Source organism: Synchiropus splendidus, chromosome 13 (genome assembly GCF_027744825.2).
Source record: "Synchiropus splendidus isolate RoL2022-P1 chromosome 13, RoL_Sspl_1.0, whole genome shotgun sequence".
Classification (NCBI taxonomy): domain Eukaryota; kingdom Metazoa; phylum Chordata; class Actinopteri; order Syngnathiformes; family Callionymidae; genus Synchiropus; species Synchiropus splendidus.
The window spans coordinates 16,136,683-16,153,065 of record NC_071346.1 but is presented as its reverse complement, the minus strand read 5'-3'; the positions used below and the strand labels follow the sequence as shown (position 1 = coordinate 16,153,065).

The 16,383-nt window shown below is 38.9% G+C and overlaps 1 protein-coding gene across 3 annotated transcripts; it reads left to right on the top strand.

Moving 5' to 3' along the window:
- The first annotated feature begins 133 nt into the window (after positions 1-133).
- Positions 134-14,841, top strand: ca8 (carbonic anhydrase VIII). 3 transcript variants are annotated; one of them, XM_053883224.1, is made up of 9 exons: positions 134-239; positions 4,258-4,449; positions 4,783-4,907; positions 5,768-5,863; positions 6,160-6,222; positions 6,283-6,331; positions 7,151-7,263; positions 10,588-10,776; positions 14,037-14,841. In XM_053883224.1, the coding sequence occupies exons 1-8, from the start codon at positions 215-217 to the stop codon at positions 10,720-10,722; spliced, it is 798 nt and encodes a 265-aa protein (XP_053739199.1). In that variant the 5' UTR covers positions 134-214; the 3' UTR covers positions 10,723-10,776; positions 14,037-14,841. The 3 variants fall into 3 exon arrangements, with proteins under 3 accessions (XP_053739199.1, XP_053739197.1, XP_053739196.1); XM_053883222.1 differs by lacking the exon at positions 134-239 and adding an exon at positions 883-1,159 and having other exon boundaries at positions 4,264-4,449; positions 14,037-14,840; XM_053883221.1 differs by lacking the exon at positions 134-239 and adding an exon at positions 883-1,159 and having other exon boundaries at positions 14,037-14,840.
- The last annotated feature ends 1,542 nt before the right edge of the window (positions 14,842-16,383 follow it).

Genomic DNA, 16,383 nt, shown 5'->3' with positions numbered 1-16,383 from the left:
TGTAGTACACATGCCAGGCCTGTAAGTGGCACTGTAGCTCTCTGAATCTTCTCACAAACAACAAAGAAGGACACACACTGATTGTGAGCTTGGATTGTTTGAATATTTTTGTGTTTATAACATCACAAACGTTCTTTTATTTTGGGGTTCAACATCTTCTTTTCAGCATCCCCACAATTAGAAGAAAATGCTAACACTGTGAGCAGCTACAAGGATGAACTGGATGCCTTCACCAATTGGTATATGATTGAATTCAAGTCTTTGTTTTGTTTTTCAGCGCATGTGGTCAAGACTGAAACCCATAGTTAAGGCAGTTGCCTGAACCACTGTCCACTGCCAGAAATCCTGATATGTTTTGTTTTCAAATGAAAGTCCTGCACTATCACTATGTTTAATTCAAGATACTTAATATCGTAAAAAAGTGCCAATCAAATTACTGTTATAATAAGACAGATAATTTCTTTAGAGACTCAATATGTTTACGGACAGTTCTCCTTGGAAACATAATTTTGCAGTGGATGAGTATGCACAAAGAAATGTCCATGTCCATCTTGAAGTCATCAAAGTTGGTCTTTGGTTTCTCCCTTGTGGCTTTTCTCCTTTGGGCATGTTGTGTGTGACTGTTTAGTCAGCTAAAGGGTGTAACTGTGGCTTCCACTGGAAACACCCGCATTACCTTCCTGCCACACACACAAAAAGTGATCAGTTTAGGGACAAACAAAGGAGCAGAAGTTTCTTCAGTCCAGCAGTGAGATGAACTGGAGCAGAGGGTGAGAAATGCTTAGCTTTTGAGGACACGTGAGCGAGGGCACCTGCAGGGAGAAAGAGAGAGGGGGTGGATGACAGTGAAGAGAGAAAGAGGAGGAGGAGCAAAGAGAGTCAAGGGAAACTGGAGAATTGTAGTAGTCCTGCCACTATCTGCAGGAGAAGAGAGAAGAGAAGGCACTGAGAGAGAAGTAGAAAAAGGCGAAGTTGGAGTCTTTCCAACACAGAGTGAAGCGAGAGTTAACAGTCAATTCCAGTGAGACTGGGAGTGAACTGGGGCCAGACTGGTTTGCACACACGGTGAGCAGACTGACAAACACCATGGCTGACAACGTGAACGACAGGCCGGATTATAATCCCGGGAAAGATGAGCTGGACTGGGGATACGAGGAAGGTAGGGTGGTCTGACTGGAGTCCCAGGAAGTGGGTGACTGGAGATTGAGCATCAAACTTCTCCAAAGTTTTGCAAACATTGTTTTATATCTTCAGAACAAGGTCTGGTTTCAGGGTCAGTAATGCAGATTGCATTTATAACTCTGGCAGTCGTGCTTGCCTTTTAGAAGATTAGGGTGTAGAACATCATAATGCAGCCAAAAAACAGCTTTTGTTGGGAGTTCCTGGTCAACACTTCATAGCATATGTGGTCCATGTGATTAACTATGTGAGGTACTTGGGTTATACATTATTTATGCATACATTTCTAAATCCTATTACAAAGCATGTTTGTTCTATATTTTGTGAACGTAATACTTTGTTTTATGTAACCAGGGTGGTTTGAGTTCACAGTATGTTGTGCATGGCCAAAGCCTGGATATAAAGATAGTAGCAGTTTAACATTTTTTTGTTGTTCCTCGGTTTTTTAAGGTCAACATCTTCAGGGGATTCTTGTGTTAGCTAAAAAGATTAGATAAAAAATACAGCAAACCAAGCCTTTTTTTTAGAATTCCCCATTAAATAGGTGCTGAATAATGAAGCACATATTAGACCATTCATCTGTTTGCCAATATGGTGTCCCACTATTACCACACTTATCTGCTTATTGGCAGACACTCGTCTGTTCACTGAAACTACTTACCAACGTCTGTAAAAAAACTTTAAAAAATACAGTAAAACTGGTTCAGTCTCTCTAGATAGATTCTAGATTCATATTGTGAGCCTGATGTCAGTGGTTTTACTATATTAAAAACAACTGCAATGTTGTGAGTTTGTTCTCAGGGAGGTCGACATTGTGGGTTTGTATCACTTCACTTTCAGTAATTTCTAATGTGGCTCATGATAGACTTGTGTGGAGAAAGGATAAATATATTTTTTTCTGCCTTGTCTTTTTTTACTGCCACCATTGTTGACCTGACTGGTAAAAATGCGTACACTCCAAATGTAAGTATCACAAGTCACCGTTATTTACTGATCAAAAAGCAGATTATCACTGTCATGATTCTTCACATTTAACTAGTGAGTAAGTGAAGTACACGTTGTTGCTGCATGTTTTCATAACCATTTTGTATACAATACTCCATAAAGGTGTGTCTTTTGCTGTAGGTATATTGAGGGGAGTGGTTCAGGCGTGTGTTCTAGCCATAGACATGCGTACATGCGTTATTGATTTATCGGTGCCGATTTTGCCGTCATTGCTTGCTTTTCTGTTGGTGTGTGTGTGTGTATGATTTAAGTATTTTAGCGGGTTGTGTTTGTTTAGGTTCAGTTGTTTTTGGCCAAGGTGCAAGAAGCTGTGTCTGTCGCTGTGTGTTTTTGCTTTAGGAGATTGAGTGTTTAGGTGTGTGTTTTTCTGTGTGTGTGACAGGTCTTTAGAAACAAACATGTTGGTGCTTGTGATTGTTTATCTCATTGAGTTGCATGCACGTATATACTGTATATTATTTTAGAATGACCTTGTGTATATGTGTGTAGGTGCATGATGTGCCTTGTGTTACAGTGTGCTGTTGTTCCTTGGTGTGAAACCATGGTCCATGTATGTGGAGCTTTGTTGTTGTGTTGTCAGTAAATTTGAGTTCTTGGTGAGGCTGTTTGTGTTTTTTGTCTTGTGGAGGTAAGATTTATGTTCTTGGTGAGTGTGTGAGCTTGCAGAGGGAAGTGTGGCTGTAGTGAAAGGTATGTTTTTCTTGTATCGATTCATTCACATGTATCTCTGTGTTCGTCATGTTCAGTGACATTTTCAGCGCAAGACAAAATAGATTCAGCGTGAATTGTTTTGCTTCCAAGTCAGGAGTTAGTTTGCCTTTCCTGCCAAAGCAGCACAAAAGTCTTGGTGCCTCCAGTCGTTGTTGTCAAGGTTTTAGTTGCAGAGAAAAGGCTGAATTTGCACCCCCAATCACAGTCATGGTTGGAGTGAGCTCTGCTGAACTCGATGAACCTCAGCATTTGCATTTCCCTAAATATGTTATGATTGTTTTATTTTTAATGTAATGTCTCTATTTATCTTTATGAACTTATGTAAGTGACATAAATACATGGAAAAGATGTAAAAAGTTTATATTTACTCAGTTGTACTTGTAAAAAAAATAGCAAAAAATGATAATATATAGAAAATATTGGGTCAAAATATGGAAACCAAATATATTTTACATTCATTACTTGTTTCATTTTTTGCTTTAAAAAAAAACCTTTTTATTAATACATAACCTACATCTGAGATAATAGGGTAACGTAAATTTGATGCTGTGTGTAACCTGTAGCACAGGTATAATATAAATAATATATATGCTAATGTTATTGGGGAAATGTGTAGATGGTAAAAAACAAAAATATTTACAAAAAAAGATGGAATAATAATGAATACAAAATACAAAAAGAACGTTTGTGTGTGTGCGCATTTGTTCTTGTACTTGAACTTGTATGAGTTTTTAATCAATGAAGTGAGGACATTTTGTTAAACCTCATTTTGAAGGTTAAAACGGCAAAATAGCCAGGTTATCATAATTTGGTTTTAGTTTGGTTAAGAGTAAAGGTTAAGTTTTGCCATTAGGTTTAGGGTGAGAGGCTGGGGAAAGCATTATGTCAATGATGATTCTCACTAAGATAGTGTGTATCGCTATACTTGTGCTGAAAGTAAAAAAATGAATAATCATGAATATCATATATATATATATATATATATATATATATATATATATATATATATATATATATATATATATATATATATATATATATATATATATAATTTTAATTTATTTATTTTATTTTATTTTTTCTGTTTTGATATTTTTAAAATTAGTTATATTCAGTATTATTCTGTCTTTTTGTTTTTGTTTTTACTTTTAACACATTACTATAAACTGATTCATGAGATTTTTACAAGCCTCAATATCCAACCACACGCATGCTATATTGACATATTGATAAAATGGTAGATGCATGGATAAATACATTTTATTTTCACATGAGAGAAAAGAGAGTATGTACATATGACATGTAAAGACACCCATAGAAGAGTCACCTGGTGAAGTCTGGACCCTAACCCTTCCTTCACAGGTGTAGAGTGGGGGCTGCATTTCCCTGCAGCCAACGGAGAGTATCAGTCCCCCATCAACCTGAACTCCAGAGAGGCCCAATACGACCCGTCGCTGTTGGATGTTCGCCTCTCTCCTAACTATGTGGTGTGTCGAGACTGTGAGGTCATCAATGATGGACACACGGTTCGCATCATACTCAAGTCCAAGTCAGGTAATTTGTTCAAATTCTGGTTTGCTTCATCAAATTATTGAAGGGAACCTAACACATTTTCAGAAATGAAAATAACTTCTTTTATAACATTTCTTCACTTAAAATTGACACAACAGATATTTTAACTCACACATAGCATTAGGGGTTACTGAATCATGGCTTCGCTCATGGGACCATGTAAAATGGAATATGCTGAATCTGAAATAGCCTTCAGATTGAGCAGCCAAAAAATGTATTTCTGAAGGTGGTCATCGGTATTCATCTTAAGTGCCGGAGTGAAAAAAAAGCTGTGCTAATAACCCTAAAGCCTTGTGTCTCTTGTGCTGTTGCCAGTGGTTACCGGGGGTCCACTGCCAAGTGATCACGAGTTTGAACTCCATGAAGTCCGATTCCACTGGGGGAAAGAAAACCAGAGAGGATCAGAACACACTGTCAACTTCAAGGCTTTTCCAATGGAGGTAGACACACTGGCACGTACACACACGGTAACAAGAGTGTCCATGAAGCTGAGTTCACCATGGTGCTGCATCAACAACCTTCACAAAATTAAAACAGAGATTAGATATCAGATGGAATGTGTCCTTCAGAGAAGAACATTACACCATCCAGCACAGTTCCATGGCAGATTTGGATAGAGAAGTAACCACTTGCTTTATAGCATTCATTGTTTCATATTCCTTTTGTTCCTGTTATTTGTTGTTAGATGAATCTGATTTTCAAGGAAAAAAAGGCTGATTCACCAAAAGGTCAATATTTTCAGGAGAGGTCAGAGGCCAGAATTCTCATAGAATGAAAAAAAATCTGGCCTTTACTTGACATTTACAAAGAAGATTGTCTTGTCACGTACCCAGAGCTCATGCTCTTTTTCTTGTTTCAATCTGTTTAGGTTTGTAGTAACCAATGCAGCAGCTAGGAACACAATTGTAATGCAACAAACATGTTCCATGCACATTGAGATTTTTTTCTTTTTTAATCCAGTATTTTTTGGGAGAATCGGTTCAATTAATAACAATATACTCAAATCTTAGGTTGCCTAACCAGACAGCAGGTGGCAGTAGCCTTCAAGAACTTGCTCAAACATGCACCACAGATAGAGAAGAAGAAAGCTGTTGGATCGCTAAAAATGCCATAAATTATGACAGAAACACTGCACTAACTTCAAATCAACACTGTGATATTTTCCCTGCTCCGGCTTGATGATTCAGGATGTGGTTGACATAAGAGTCTTCAGTCAGCACCAGCTGATCTCTCCTTGCTGTTGTACACACCTGTTCATCACAATGGCCTTTCAAACCCAGACTGTTTCATGTCTGTGCAGCTCCATCTGATTCACTGGAACAGCACCTTGTTCAACTCTCTTGAGGACGCACAAGGGAAGAAGAACGGGGTCCTCAACATAGCTCTGTTTGTGCAGGTGAGACTCAAGGTCAGGTGATTCCCACAAGATCTGTTGTCTCCATAGCTACCACAGTGTTTCAAGCAGAAATCTCTTCAGTCATGCCCCTCGCTGTCTCCCTCTGAAAATATTGACGCATCAGCGTGACGCTTTTCCTTCCAGGGATTGTAGACAGGCGTGTTGGTCTGTTTTCCTACAGCACGCAGCAGTTTTCTCTTCAGATTAGCTGGAATTACCAGTATAAAGACAATATTGCCATAAGAAGCTTTGGTGGCCCTGAACACACACGTGCTGTTGTCTTATGTGTTTGTCAGATTGGAAAAGAGCACCTGGGTTTGAAAGCCATCACAGAAGTTCTCCAGGACCTGCAGTACAAGGTGACAGTGCTTAGCAAAGATGCAATGGGAAAACAGTGAAAGTAACAGAGTTTCTTCCAGGGAAAGAGCAAGATCATCCCATGCTTCAACCCAAACACTCTATTACCAGGTGAGTTGTTAGTTTTGCATATTTATAATCAACTCATTTTGTTCTAGAAGGACTGTATTTATGGACAACCTCAACTTAAACAACCAATTTTCACTTCCAAAATAGCAACTTTTTAAGTGGACTTTTGTGTCCTGTGTTGAAGTCAGCCTTCCATGTTGCGTGTTGATGCATAGGCAGTGGTCCAGGAGCAAAACAAATGTTCAGGAATGATACCTTAAAAGTGGTGATCGAGCCCTTTTCCCTGCGTGATACAAGTGCCCCATCTTTTTCTTAATTCTTAGATTCTTGAGAAAAAAAGCTCTCTCTCAGAACCGAACTGAGAACACATACAGGACAGCACAACAAGAAATAGAGGACAACAGAATGTGAGTCAAAACAAGTCAAGGTGAGATACTAAGATAGCTCAAGTTCCAGGAGTAGATAGAACAAGCAACAATTGAGAAGAGGATGAAGATTTGCGCAGTGGACCGGAACCATATAGCTTAAGTTCTGCTGACTGGTGGATTGATTCCTTCCAACAGTATACTTAACAAAACCAAAAACTAGATTGAAAATAAAAATTATCCTATCACTATTTACTGAATTACTGCCTGACATTAGAAACCTGTTGGTCTAGGATTAAAAAAAGGGAAGATTCGGTTTATGGATGAGGTGAAAAAAGACATCACAAATTCTACAAATAGCTTCATCATTCACTCTGTTTTATTTTATTGAACCAAAATACAGTAGGAAGGATTGAATATTGAAATCTGAACTTGACCACAACTCTTGAAATGTTGTTCCTCTCATGTGTATGACCTCATCATTCCGACTTCTCAGACCCACTGCTGAGAGACTACTGGGTGTACGAAGGCTCCCTGACCACGCCGCCCTGCAGCGAGAAGGTCACTTGGATTCTCTTCCGCTACCCTCTGACCATCTCCCAGTTACAGGTGATGACTTCACCTTGCATTGACCAATTCAGTGCACTGCAATGCAAAGACAAAGAGCAGGCTCAGTCAATAGATAGAGTATAGAGTTGGTGGACATATGGCTCAGTACTGATACATAGATTGAATGGATCCATCTCCTTACTACTTTATCAGATGCTTGTACTGTGTCTGGTTTCGATCTGTGAGCCGCTGGCCATTTAAACATGAAGACAGAACTCACGTCGGCCTGGCGCAGGCCAAGCCTGTCCTCGTGTCTCTGAGCAAACATGGACCGCCAAACAGCCAATTCTTTGTGGACCGGCTGAAGTTGTTCAATGAAATTATTAACAGAAATTAAATCAATCTGATTGGTTGAAATACATATACAAAAGAATAGTAACACTAAGAAAAAATAATATTTAAAATACATATTTTATTAAGGTGCTCTGCATTGTCCCTGTTTCCTCAATCCCTTAAAAGGTAGTTTGAATATTGAGATGATGTTTGCAGAAGTGCCACTTGGAACGTTCTGAAATGATCTAAGTATTTCAAAACCTCGACAAGTGACAGACTGCTAGTCCTTGACTGAGACCCACATCATGTTTTTAAACAAAGCTGACTGATGTGGAAGTAAACCTGACACAATCTGCTTCCTACATCTATCCCACTATCATCACCTGCTGCCTCATTTAATGGAGGTAGAAAGTAATCGGACAGACTAAAGTGAAATTTTGATATAGCAAACCAACATGGATGCTGAAAGCATTGGTGAAAATAAGGTGAGTTAGTGGAGGATCCTGGGGAACAACTCGAACCATGCAGCTGAGAGAAGGTAAAAAGGAGAGAAGCTCCATAACTCAAGACCAGCAGGTTGATTTCTGGGCCCAGAGGAATCGGTCAAGAGGCCAGGCTAGATCTCACACAACTAACTACGGGTTGGCATGATGAAGCCTCGGCCTCTCCCAATACAACACGACGATAGGATCATAGCCACCAAGCCGCGGCAGTAGAAAAACAGAAAATGTTTGCCTGTTAATGTTAGGTCACCCGATCAATGGGCTTTCTTTCGGCACTGATGCCTGACTCCACCTTGACTAGCACTCACCCGCAGCTGTGTTCTGTTGCACTGTACCGTATTGTCTAACATCTGTCTCCTCAAAACCCTTTCTTCTGGTGACCCCTGGCCTTGCAGGGTGTCCTACTTTCTGATGTTTTAATGCCAATGGCCACTATCCAGGTTGTTAGAATGTAATGGATAATTGCTTTAGTTGGTTCCTGGCATTGCTATAAACTGCATTGGCAGACTGGACATGGCTGATTCAAGCCTTCAGTATCAACAACAGCAGAAAGAACTTACACAGACAGGAGGTGAAAACCCTGTTAATAGGTCAGATCAGTCAACAGATATGTCAAATGCAAGTAGAAATCAAGTTAAACATCTACACAGACAGAAAAGCAAACAGTCCTTCGGGTGAAACAAAAAGTAGAAAATTTCCATTTAAACTCCTGACATACAAATGTAGTGTCCTTCCTCAATGATTCTCCCTGCCACACTCTTTTATATCAGAAAAAAAGAATGTGAAATAAAGTCTATAATCTAGCAGACACTGAAAGAGTCAACAGTTTAACGCTGCACAGCGGAATTCTAATCAACGCCTCCACCATCTGGTTTGACAAGACAGCCTGCTGCAACAAGACAAACAAAAAAATATGTCAGCTTTATCAGTGTTATATTTCTGACGTATTGTTTTGTGGCCAATCTTCGCACGCACCACCATGCATTTCAATTTGGTCAAAGAATTAAAAATCCAACATGATACATGCCATCTGACACAGAAATGTCACTTGTGTCAATCCTTAGGTCGCTTCATTTAATTTTGGTGCATCAAAACTGTTCAGAAATAAAGACACATGTACAGAAAATGACAAGACAAGAAACTACAAAATATTTTTAAGTAGAGTTTTTCTGCAGTTCTGGCTTAAAGGAAGACCTGACTTCACTTAGCCGCTGTTTGATTTCCCTTTCTTTGGACTGTATGAGTTGAGATGGAACATTATTTGTAGTTTAATCTTACATATATTCACATCTAATCTTAGACCATTGATGGTCATAATACTCACATATTTAATAATCAAATCACCATCAGGTAATAATCCCTATTAAGTATAAAAGTTTGGTATAGATGCATAGATAAATACTACTATTACTATACACTAGGCACTAAAAATGTCTGGATACACCTTACCTTACACTCTATAATGCATTATTAGTACAGTCATAAGTCACCAGAGTGGATTTTTAAGACTTCAGAGAAGATGTTATAATCATGTATGACAACTAATAACAAGGTTTTTAAAGATTATAAGGTGCAGAATTTGAAAGCATAGTCTGCATTTTCAATCATATTATTTTGTGTGGTTAGTTTGAGAGTGACTATTCGGATCTTTACAACTAGTTTAAGTAAAATCTACAACTAATGATATTTTATACACCTTGTCATAAGTTAGCATACATGATTATGAGTATTCATAATCTATAAAAAATCTATATAAAACATTACTAATGCACTGAAATGTCTTCACTACTAATGCATTGAGACATGTAAGTAAGCTGTTATTCTGTTTCACACTTCACTTCACTTTACCCTTACTTTGCACTCAGTAGTATATCAGTTTTGCACATATTAGTGTTATATTGTATAGGTATTATTGGAACCAGAAGCCAAGTGTGTGTGTGTTTCCGTGTGCAGTGACAATAAAGGAAGCTTAAGTCTCAGACAGTCTCTCATCTCTGCCAGTGATCAGTGTGTTGGCGCATGACTTTACTGATTTAAATGACGAATATATTTCAGTCAGGAGTTTGTGTAACCCATGACCTATGAGGTTTGTTTGTCGATAGTGCTTCCTCATCTTTTATCGCTCAAGTGTTATCTTTCCGTCTCCAAACAATAAACTTAACTAACTCACGTCAGACAGACAGCTGTTGGCGAGTTCTGCGTTTTATGACACATTAAACATCCTGCTGTTGATGAAGTGTGTCAGACGTGTTAGTGCCAAGATACGGTGGAGTGTCTGTGTTTGCCAGTCAGGATGGCAATTACCATGACAACTTATTTGCCTGGTAGAATCCTTAAAATCCCTTTATGGATGTCTGGGACGATTATGTACACAGAAGTGGGTCTAGCCCAGAGATGAGACTTGGCTCGCCAAGTTAAGATGATCATGTGTTACAATACACAAAAAGATTCTGATACTGAAGGCAGTAAACAGCAGAGTCATTTTTAAGATTAAGTTGAAACAGAACATTAGTATTCTATATAATAATATCCATTCATCTTCCTACAGATTGAAGAATTTCGGCGACTGCGGTCACATGTCAAAGGGGCAGAGCTGCCTGAGGGGAACGATGGGATGTTGGGGGACAACTTCCGTCCCACCCAGCCACTGAGTGACCGGACGGTTTTCGCTGCCTTCCAGTGACTCTCACCCGGCCAACAAAGAAACACTGCTCACCTGCAGCCACGCCAAGTGACGGTACTAGAGTTTTTCTCACTTGACACTGGAAATAAAACCTCACTCTTGCTGCTCTCACACTTCTGGACTAAATAAAGTCCTTTAAAAGAACCCCTGTGGGATTGAGGCCCTCAGAAACTACAGCATAATGGATCAAGTCCTAAAAGAACTAGCCTAGTTTAAAGACAAATCTGGGACGTGGCCGTGTACAAAGATATCCTTGTTTTAGTTCAGACATGCTGCTATAGGAAGATGTGACCTGGAGATGGGAACAGGGAAAGTTTGATGACCCCTATAGAAATAGTAGTTACCTGAATGTAACTTCAGTTCTATGAATAAATGAAGATTTGTTTATTGTTCCAGACAGAACATATTCCTCATCTAGACTTGTGATGTTTTACATGCATGACAATGACAATAACAACAACAGCAATCCCAATAATAATACCCAATACCCCCGATATTTTTATTCACACAACACCTTTTCCACCTTTTGACATGGGTCACAAAGTACTCTACATAAACACAACCTTCACACCAACAACTGACTCATGAATCCGCAGCTCAAAACAGCAGCACAGCTATGGTACAAACAACAACAGTAGACATGCTGTTACGTAATTTAATAGTGGAGAACGTGATACTGTACAGCAATAACAACAACAACAATAATTCCTCTTGGTTAGCGTATGTCGCCAACAGTCAATCTGTGACACCTAGAATGCACTGCATGAAATGCAATGCAATGCATTGAAACAATTTAACTCATGGCATCAACAGAAACAGTTCATGTGGCAACTCTCAACAATAGCACCTGTAACGCAACTGACACTTGATGTGTACAAAGGTTATAATTGTCGCATCGCAAAAATAGACAGTAATAAAAATTCAACAAATGACACCATATATATGTATATATATATTTCCCAAATGCGTATATATATATATATATATATATATATATATATATATATATATGGAGTGGTACCTCGGTTCTCGACCACAGTCCGTTCCAGACGGCGTTCGAGAAGCGATTTGTTCAAAATCTGAATCGATTTTTCCCATTACAACAAATGGAAAAAGAAATAATGCGTTCCAGGCCTTAAAATAGGCTTCTGTAGGAGTGAATGTAGAGTGTCTGCTGCAGGTGCGCTGTTCCTCTATGTGTGTGGCCGCTGCATGTGGGAGGGGTTGCCGAGTGAGTGACGTCTCTCCAGAAGTGAAGAGGTGCCCGGTGCGTGTCCAGCTCTGAATGCGCGCTTCTGTGCAGTTTGGCTGTGACAAAGTCATAAACCAAGTCACGCTCTGTCCCAGACTCGCCTCATCCCTGTCCCAGCTCCAGGACAACAGGACATCAAACCCTGGAGTGCGCTCCAGCCTCGGAGGTGTGGAGAGCGAGCACCTCCCCTGTGACACTCTACCACGGTCCAGTGCTGAGACAGGAAAGGTTTTACACCTCAATATGAAGAAAAAACAGTCAGTAAATGTAGCTAACTGGACACGTCTGCATACAGAGGCTTTTTGCGGCTTTTTTCGGGGGCGTTCGAGTTCTGGATTTTCATTCGAAATCCGAAGCAAAAAAAATCTCAAAATTTTTGTTTGAAAACCGAGGTACCACTGTATTTGTATTTATATATATATATATATATATATATGAAGAAAAATGAAGGCGAAAACGAAGGACAATTATTGTTTTACTAAAAACTTTATTTTTTTTTCAGCTAACGAAATGATTTACAATTCTAGTTTTCATTGTTTTCGTTAGTTTTCGTTAACTATATTAACCTTGAACTGTACAAATATTTAAAGCTCCTTGATATTTGCTGTGATATTTATTAGTCGGTCACAGCAAGCATCGATATATATTTTCTAACTCAAGTCTTCTTGAGTTTGCTTCACATGGCTCAAACCCTGAAGGTTTTGAGTAGTAGCCTAGGAATGGCCTACAAAACTTGCCCCAAACTTCACTTGTCAGATATGAGGAAGGGGCTTTGTTAGCAGTGAAAATACCAGAGGGGAGAGGAACAAGGGACCAGTATATGTGGTGTAAACGGACACTAATCTGATCCCACCTACTCAAACAGAGCGGCACAAGGGACGTTGCATTTATGCTGAACATTAAAAGCTTAAAAATGGAGGTGAATATTGTTTTAGTTGGGTTTTCTTTGGAGTATGCTGGATTCATAATTCCTAGGACAAGTAACAATTTTACAAATACATGAGTGCAGTGAAGCTCTCTGTGCGATACAAAGCATTCATGCAACATTAAATGTAACATTTAACAGTATTTACATATGCAGACAGAATGGGGTTTGTCGTGTACACTCAGCTTATGAGAGTATAGTCCTAACTAATACACATTTCAAATGCAAGTACATTTTGAGATCTGTCTGTAGCCTTCGATGATCTGCTGCAATATTAGATGCCAATGTCTAGATCCTGCCCCATAATCCCTGCAGGATGACGTAGCCCCGCCCTCCTGTGGACACGTGACATTACCATGATCATAGTTGCTGACGTTCCAAAATGTAGCTGCTACTTGAAACCTGAGTTGCATCTAGGTGACGCGCATAGCTGACCTTAAGATTGAGAGGAAGGTTATGTGGCCGCTACTGACATGTATCAATATGTACTTCATGCTGGCTCATTTTCCACTGAGGAGCGCATGTCATGTGATCAATGGAAGGGCAGACGCAGACTAACTAACTATAACTAACTATAATACCTTCTTGTTCTTTTTTACCTCCAGCAGTCGTAAAGTATCTGCTGCTAAAATGGGATTCTGGGCTCCATCAAAGGGGTTTCCAACTTTTTTGAATGGCCTTGGCGTTCCTCAAGAATCTGAGCAGATCCATGATTCAGTGTATTTAAATAAATCTGAATCAGTGTCACTACTTGTATTATTGTATTATTATTAAGATATTCTTTTACTAAGAGTTTCTTGTGGCACCACAGATGTGGGGTGGGTGGAGTTGCACATAAGTGTTTGGGAAGAGTCCATACATGGACGTTCATAAGTTGAGAATTTGTGGCTCTCTTGAAAGTCTTGTGTCTTGTTTCACAAGATCCTTCTTTCAGAGTGACATCAAAATTTCAACTTTTTAAGTCATATAAGTTGGAGCTGCTTTATTGGGCCTCTAACACAAGTTTCATGTTCCTACAAAGTCAACTAACTTTCATCTAATTTGTGAGATTCTGGCACGTTTTCTGTATGTTTTTAATTGTTTTATGGACATATATATATATATATATATATATATATATATATTCTTTTGTTACAGGGGGAACACAGAAGGTCTGAAAAGATTCCTGCGGACATGGAGAGAAGACCTTTGCTGGGATGATGACAGCACCACCACTCATAACTCTTCATCGTGGACATTATTTAACATAGTGAAGAAAGCTGTGACGTGAAGCTAGTGATTTCTGAAGTTCACTGGAGCTGAATCAATGCAGCAGGATGACTGAATGATCTCTGAAGTGTTATTTCCTCCTTTGTCTCCTCTGTCCATGAATAAAGAACAGTATTTACTCAATATTACAATACTAAGTGAATGATGATATAATGACAAGAGGAAGAAGGGCCTTCCAAGAGACTCGGCACTAATACAAAGAAAATATTAAATTAGTTGCAGAGCTAACATGCATTTTTGTTCCATTTTTAATGATGTGCTGAAGGAGTAGTTTTTGTTGTCTCCTGTTTTGTGAGAAGAGTGACGCTGATGGAACTTTCCGCTTGAGTTAGAAATGTTCAAATGTGTTAATAGCAACAGTCTTTGAGCTTATATAAATAATTTAAATAAACACAGGTTTCAGGAAAGAGACTGGTGGCTTATTATGATATACAGCACATACAGTATGAACATAAAATGGACTTTATTAAGGTGAGAAAAGGCTTTCTTCGTTGCGAAGGTTCTTCCATGTGGCTAAAAGGTGTTGTTCATTTCATGTTATTGCTCAACACTCGCAAACCCTTGATCCCAGATGCTGCTCATGCTCATGATCTCATCGGCGTATCGAAAATCAGCCTTATATCAACGATGACAGCACTGACTGAAATTCATTTCGGCTGGTAATGAGCTGATTGGTGTTGATCTGAACATGCAAACTAAACTCAGAGAACACAGGCCTTTCTGAAGCCACTTACCCACAGTTGTTTTGTTTTATTTTTAATCAAAAATCCAATATCTCTGTCCTTCACTGATTTTTAATAAATATATTTCATGTTGAACATTCTAAGTGTAATGAGCTGAACTAGACAGCAGGTGACAGTAGCGTTGCGGAATGGCGATAAGCTCATTACGGACGTGAAGAAGAAATGAATGATAAGAAAACCTTCTAAACAAAGCCAGAACGGACGTTTGGGGTGTCTGGTGCTCAACCTGGAGCAAAGGCAACCATTAAAAAAACGATTCTCAGTAGAACTCAAAAAAAAAAAAAAAAAAAAAAAAAAAAAAAAAAAATACAATTGTGCAGAACTAATGAAAGAAATGAAACTTTTTTTTTTTTTAATTTAATAAAAAGGGTCCAGAAGGAGTAACTTTTCTTTCCACTAGGGTCTATCTGTGCACGTCCCCGTGTCAAAAGGTTGGTAAATCCACATTTTGTCACATGAAAGTAGATCTAATCGAGTGATTCTATTGTGTGTTGCACTTAACAAAAACAGAGTCTGTTTTCTCCTAGTTTTAGCCAGAGCAGGTCATGTGACCGGATGTGTTGAAAGTGAATGCGGAAACTGAAGAGCATTTGTAATTCCTAACAAACTAATGGAACACCACCAAAATGAAATCACTTTTAAGCTTTACAGCCATGATTCAAAGACCTAGTCCAGTACTAAAATAACAAGTCATTTGTGATCGGGAAACAAACAGTTCCAGTGGCAAGAAGTGAAAGATGACAAGTTAAAACAACATGCGGAAAACCTCGAGGTGCTGTGGCAAAGGGTGAAAAAAAAAAGACCAATATACAGGGATTTTTATTTGGTGACCATACAAAACAAAAGATTAAGGAAGTGGGTCATGATTTTTAATACACTCAAGATTCTTGATTATCAAAATATCTTCTTGTGAACGCATATTGGCAGATAGGTTTGACAGAAAATATCTTCTGAGAAGAAGAGCAAGAAAACATGTTGTGTGTGAATGATACCCAAACCACATTACTTAGACGGATCTGAACAAGAACAACTGCAAAATGAGTGCTTTTGTCAGGAATGTAGAAATGTCCTTGATAATGTCTGCAGAAACAGACGTGTGCCCAAACATACTGCATACTGTAGGAGGAGCTGCTTTGGTAGTAAATTCACAAGGCGCTGCTTACAAACCAGTGAAATGTCTTCAAGATGGCCGTGTGATGGGACCTTTACGGTGTAAAATAAATACCCTCTTCTCACTGGGTCAATTTTTAAAGAAAGTAGCAACAAAAATGGTCTGCAATTGGAACATTTCACCAAATGACCAGCACGTGTCGCTGTAATCCACTGTAAAATTTGATTTTATTTTTTTGTAAATACAATTTTTAGGCACAGGATTCTCATGTTCCCGAATGTGGTCAAGTTTTATTGACAGTTGAAGACACCTGCTCATTCTTTTTCAGGTGCCCGGAACCCTTACTAGTTTAAACTCCACA

What these genes read in the sequence shown, in the direction of transcription:
- ca8 (XM_053883221.1), top strand. Translation starts at nt 1,087, where the DNA reads ATGGCTGACAACGTGAACGACAGGCCGGATTATAATCCCGGGAAAGAT. An exon ending in GGACTGGGGATACGAGGAAG is followed by an intron (nt 1,160 to 4,257) that starts GTAGGGTGGTCT and finishes CTTCCTTCACAG; the next exon opens with GTGTAGAGTGGGGGCTGCAT. An exon ending in CCCAAACACTCTATTACCAG is followed by an intron (nt 6,332 to 7,150) that starts GTGAGTTGTTAG and finishes CCGACTTCTCAG; the next exon opens with ACCCACTGCTGAGAGACTAC.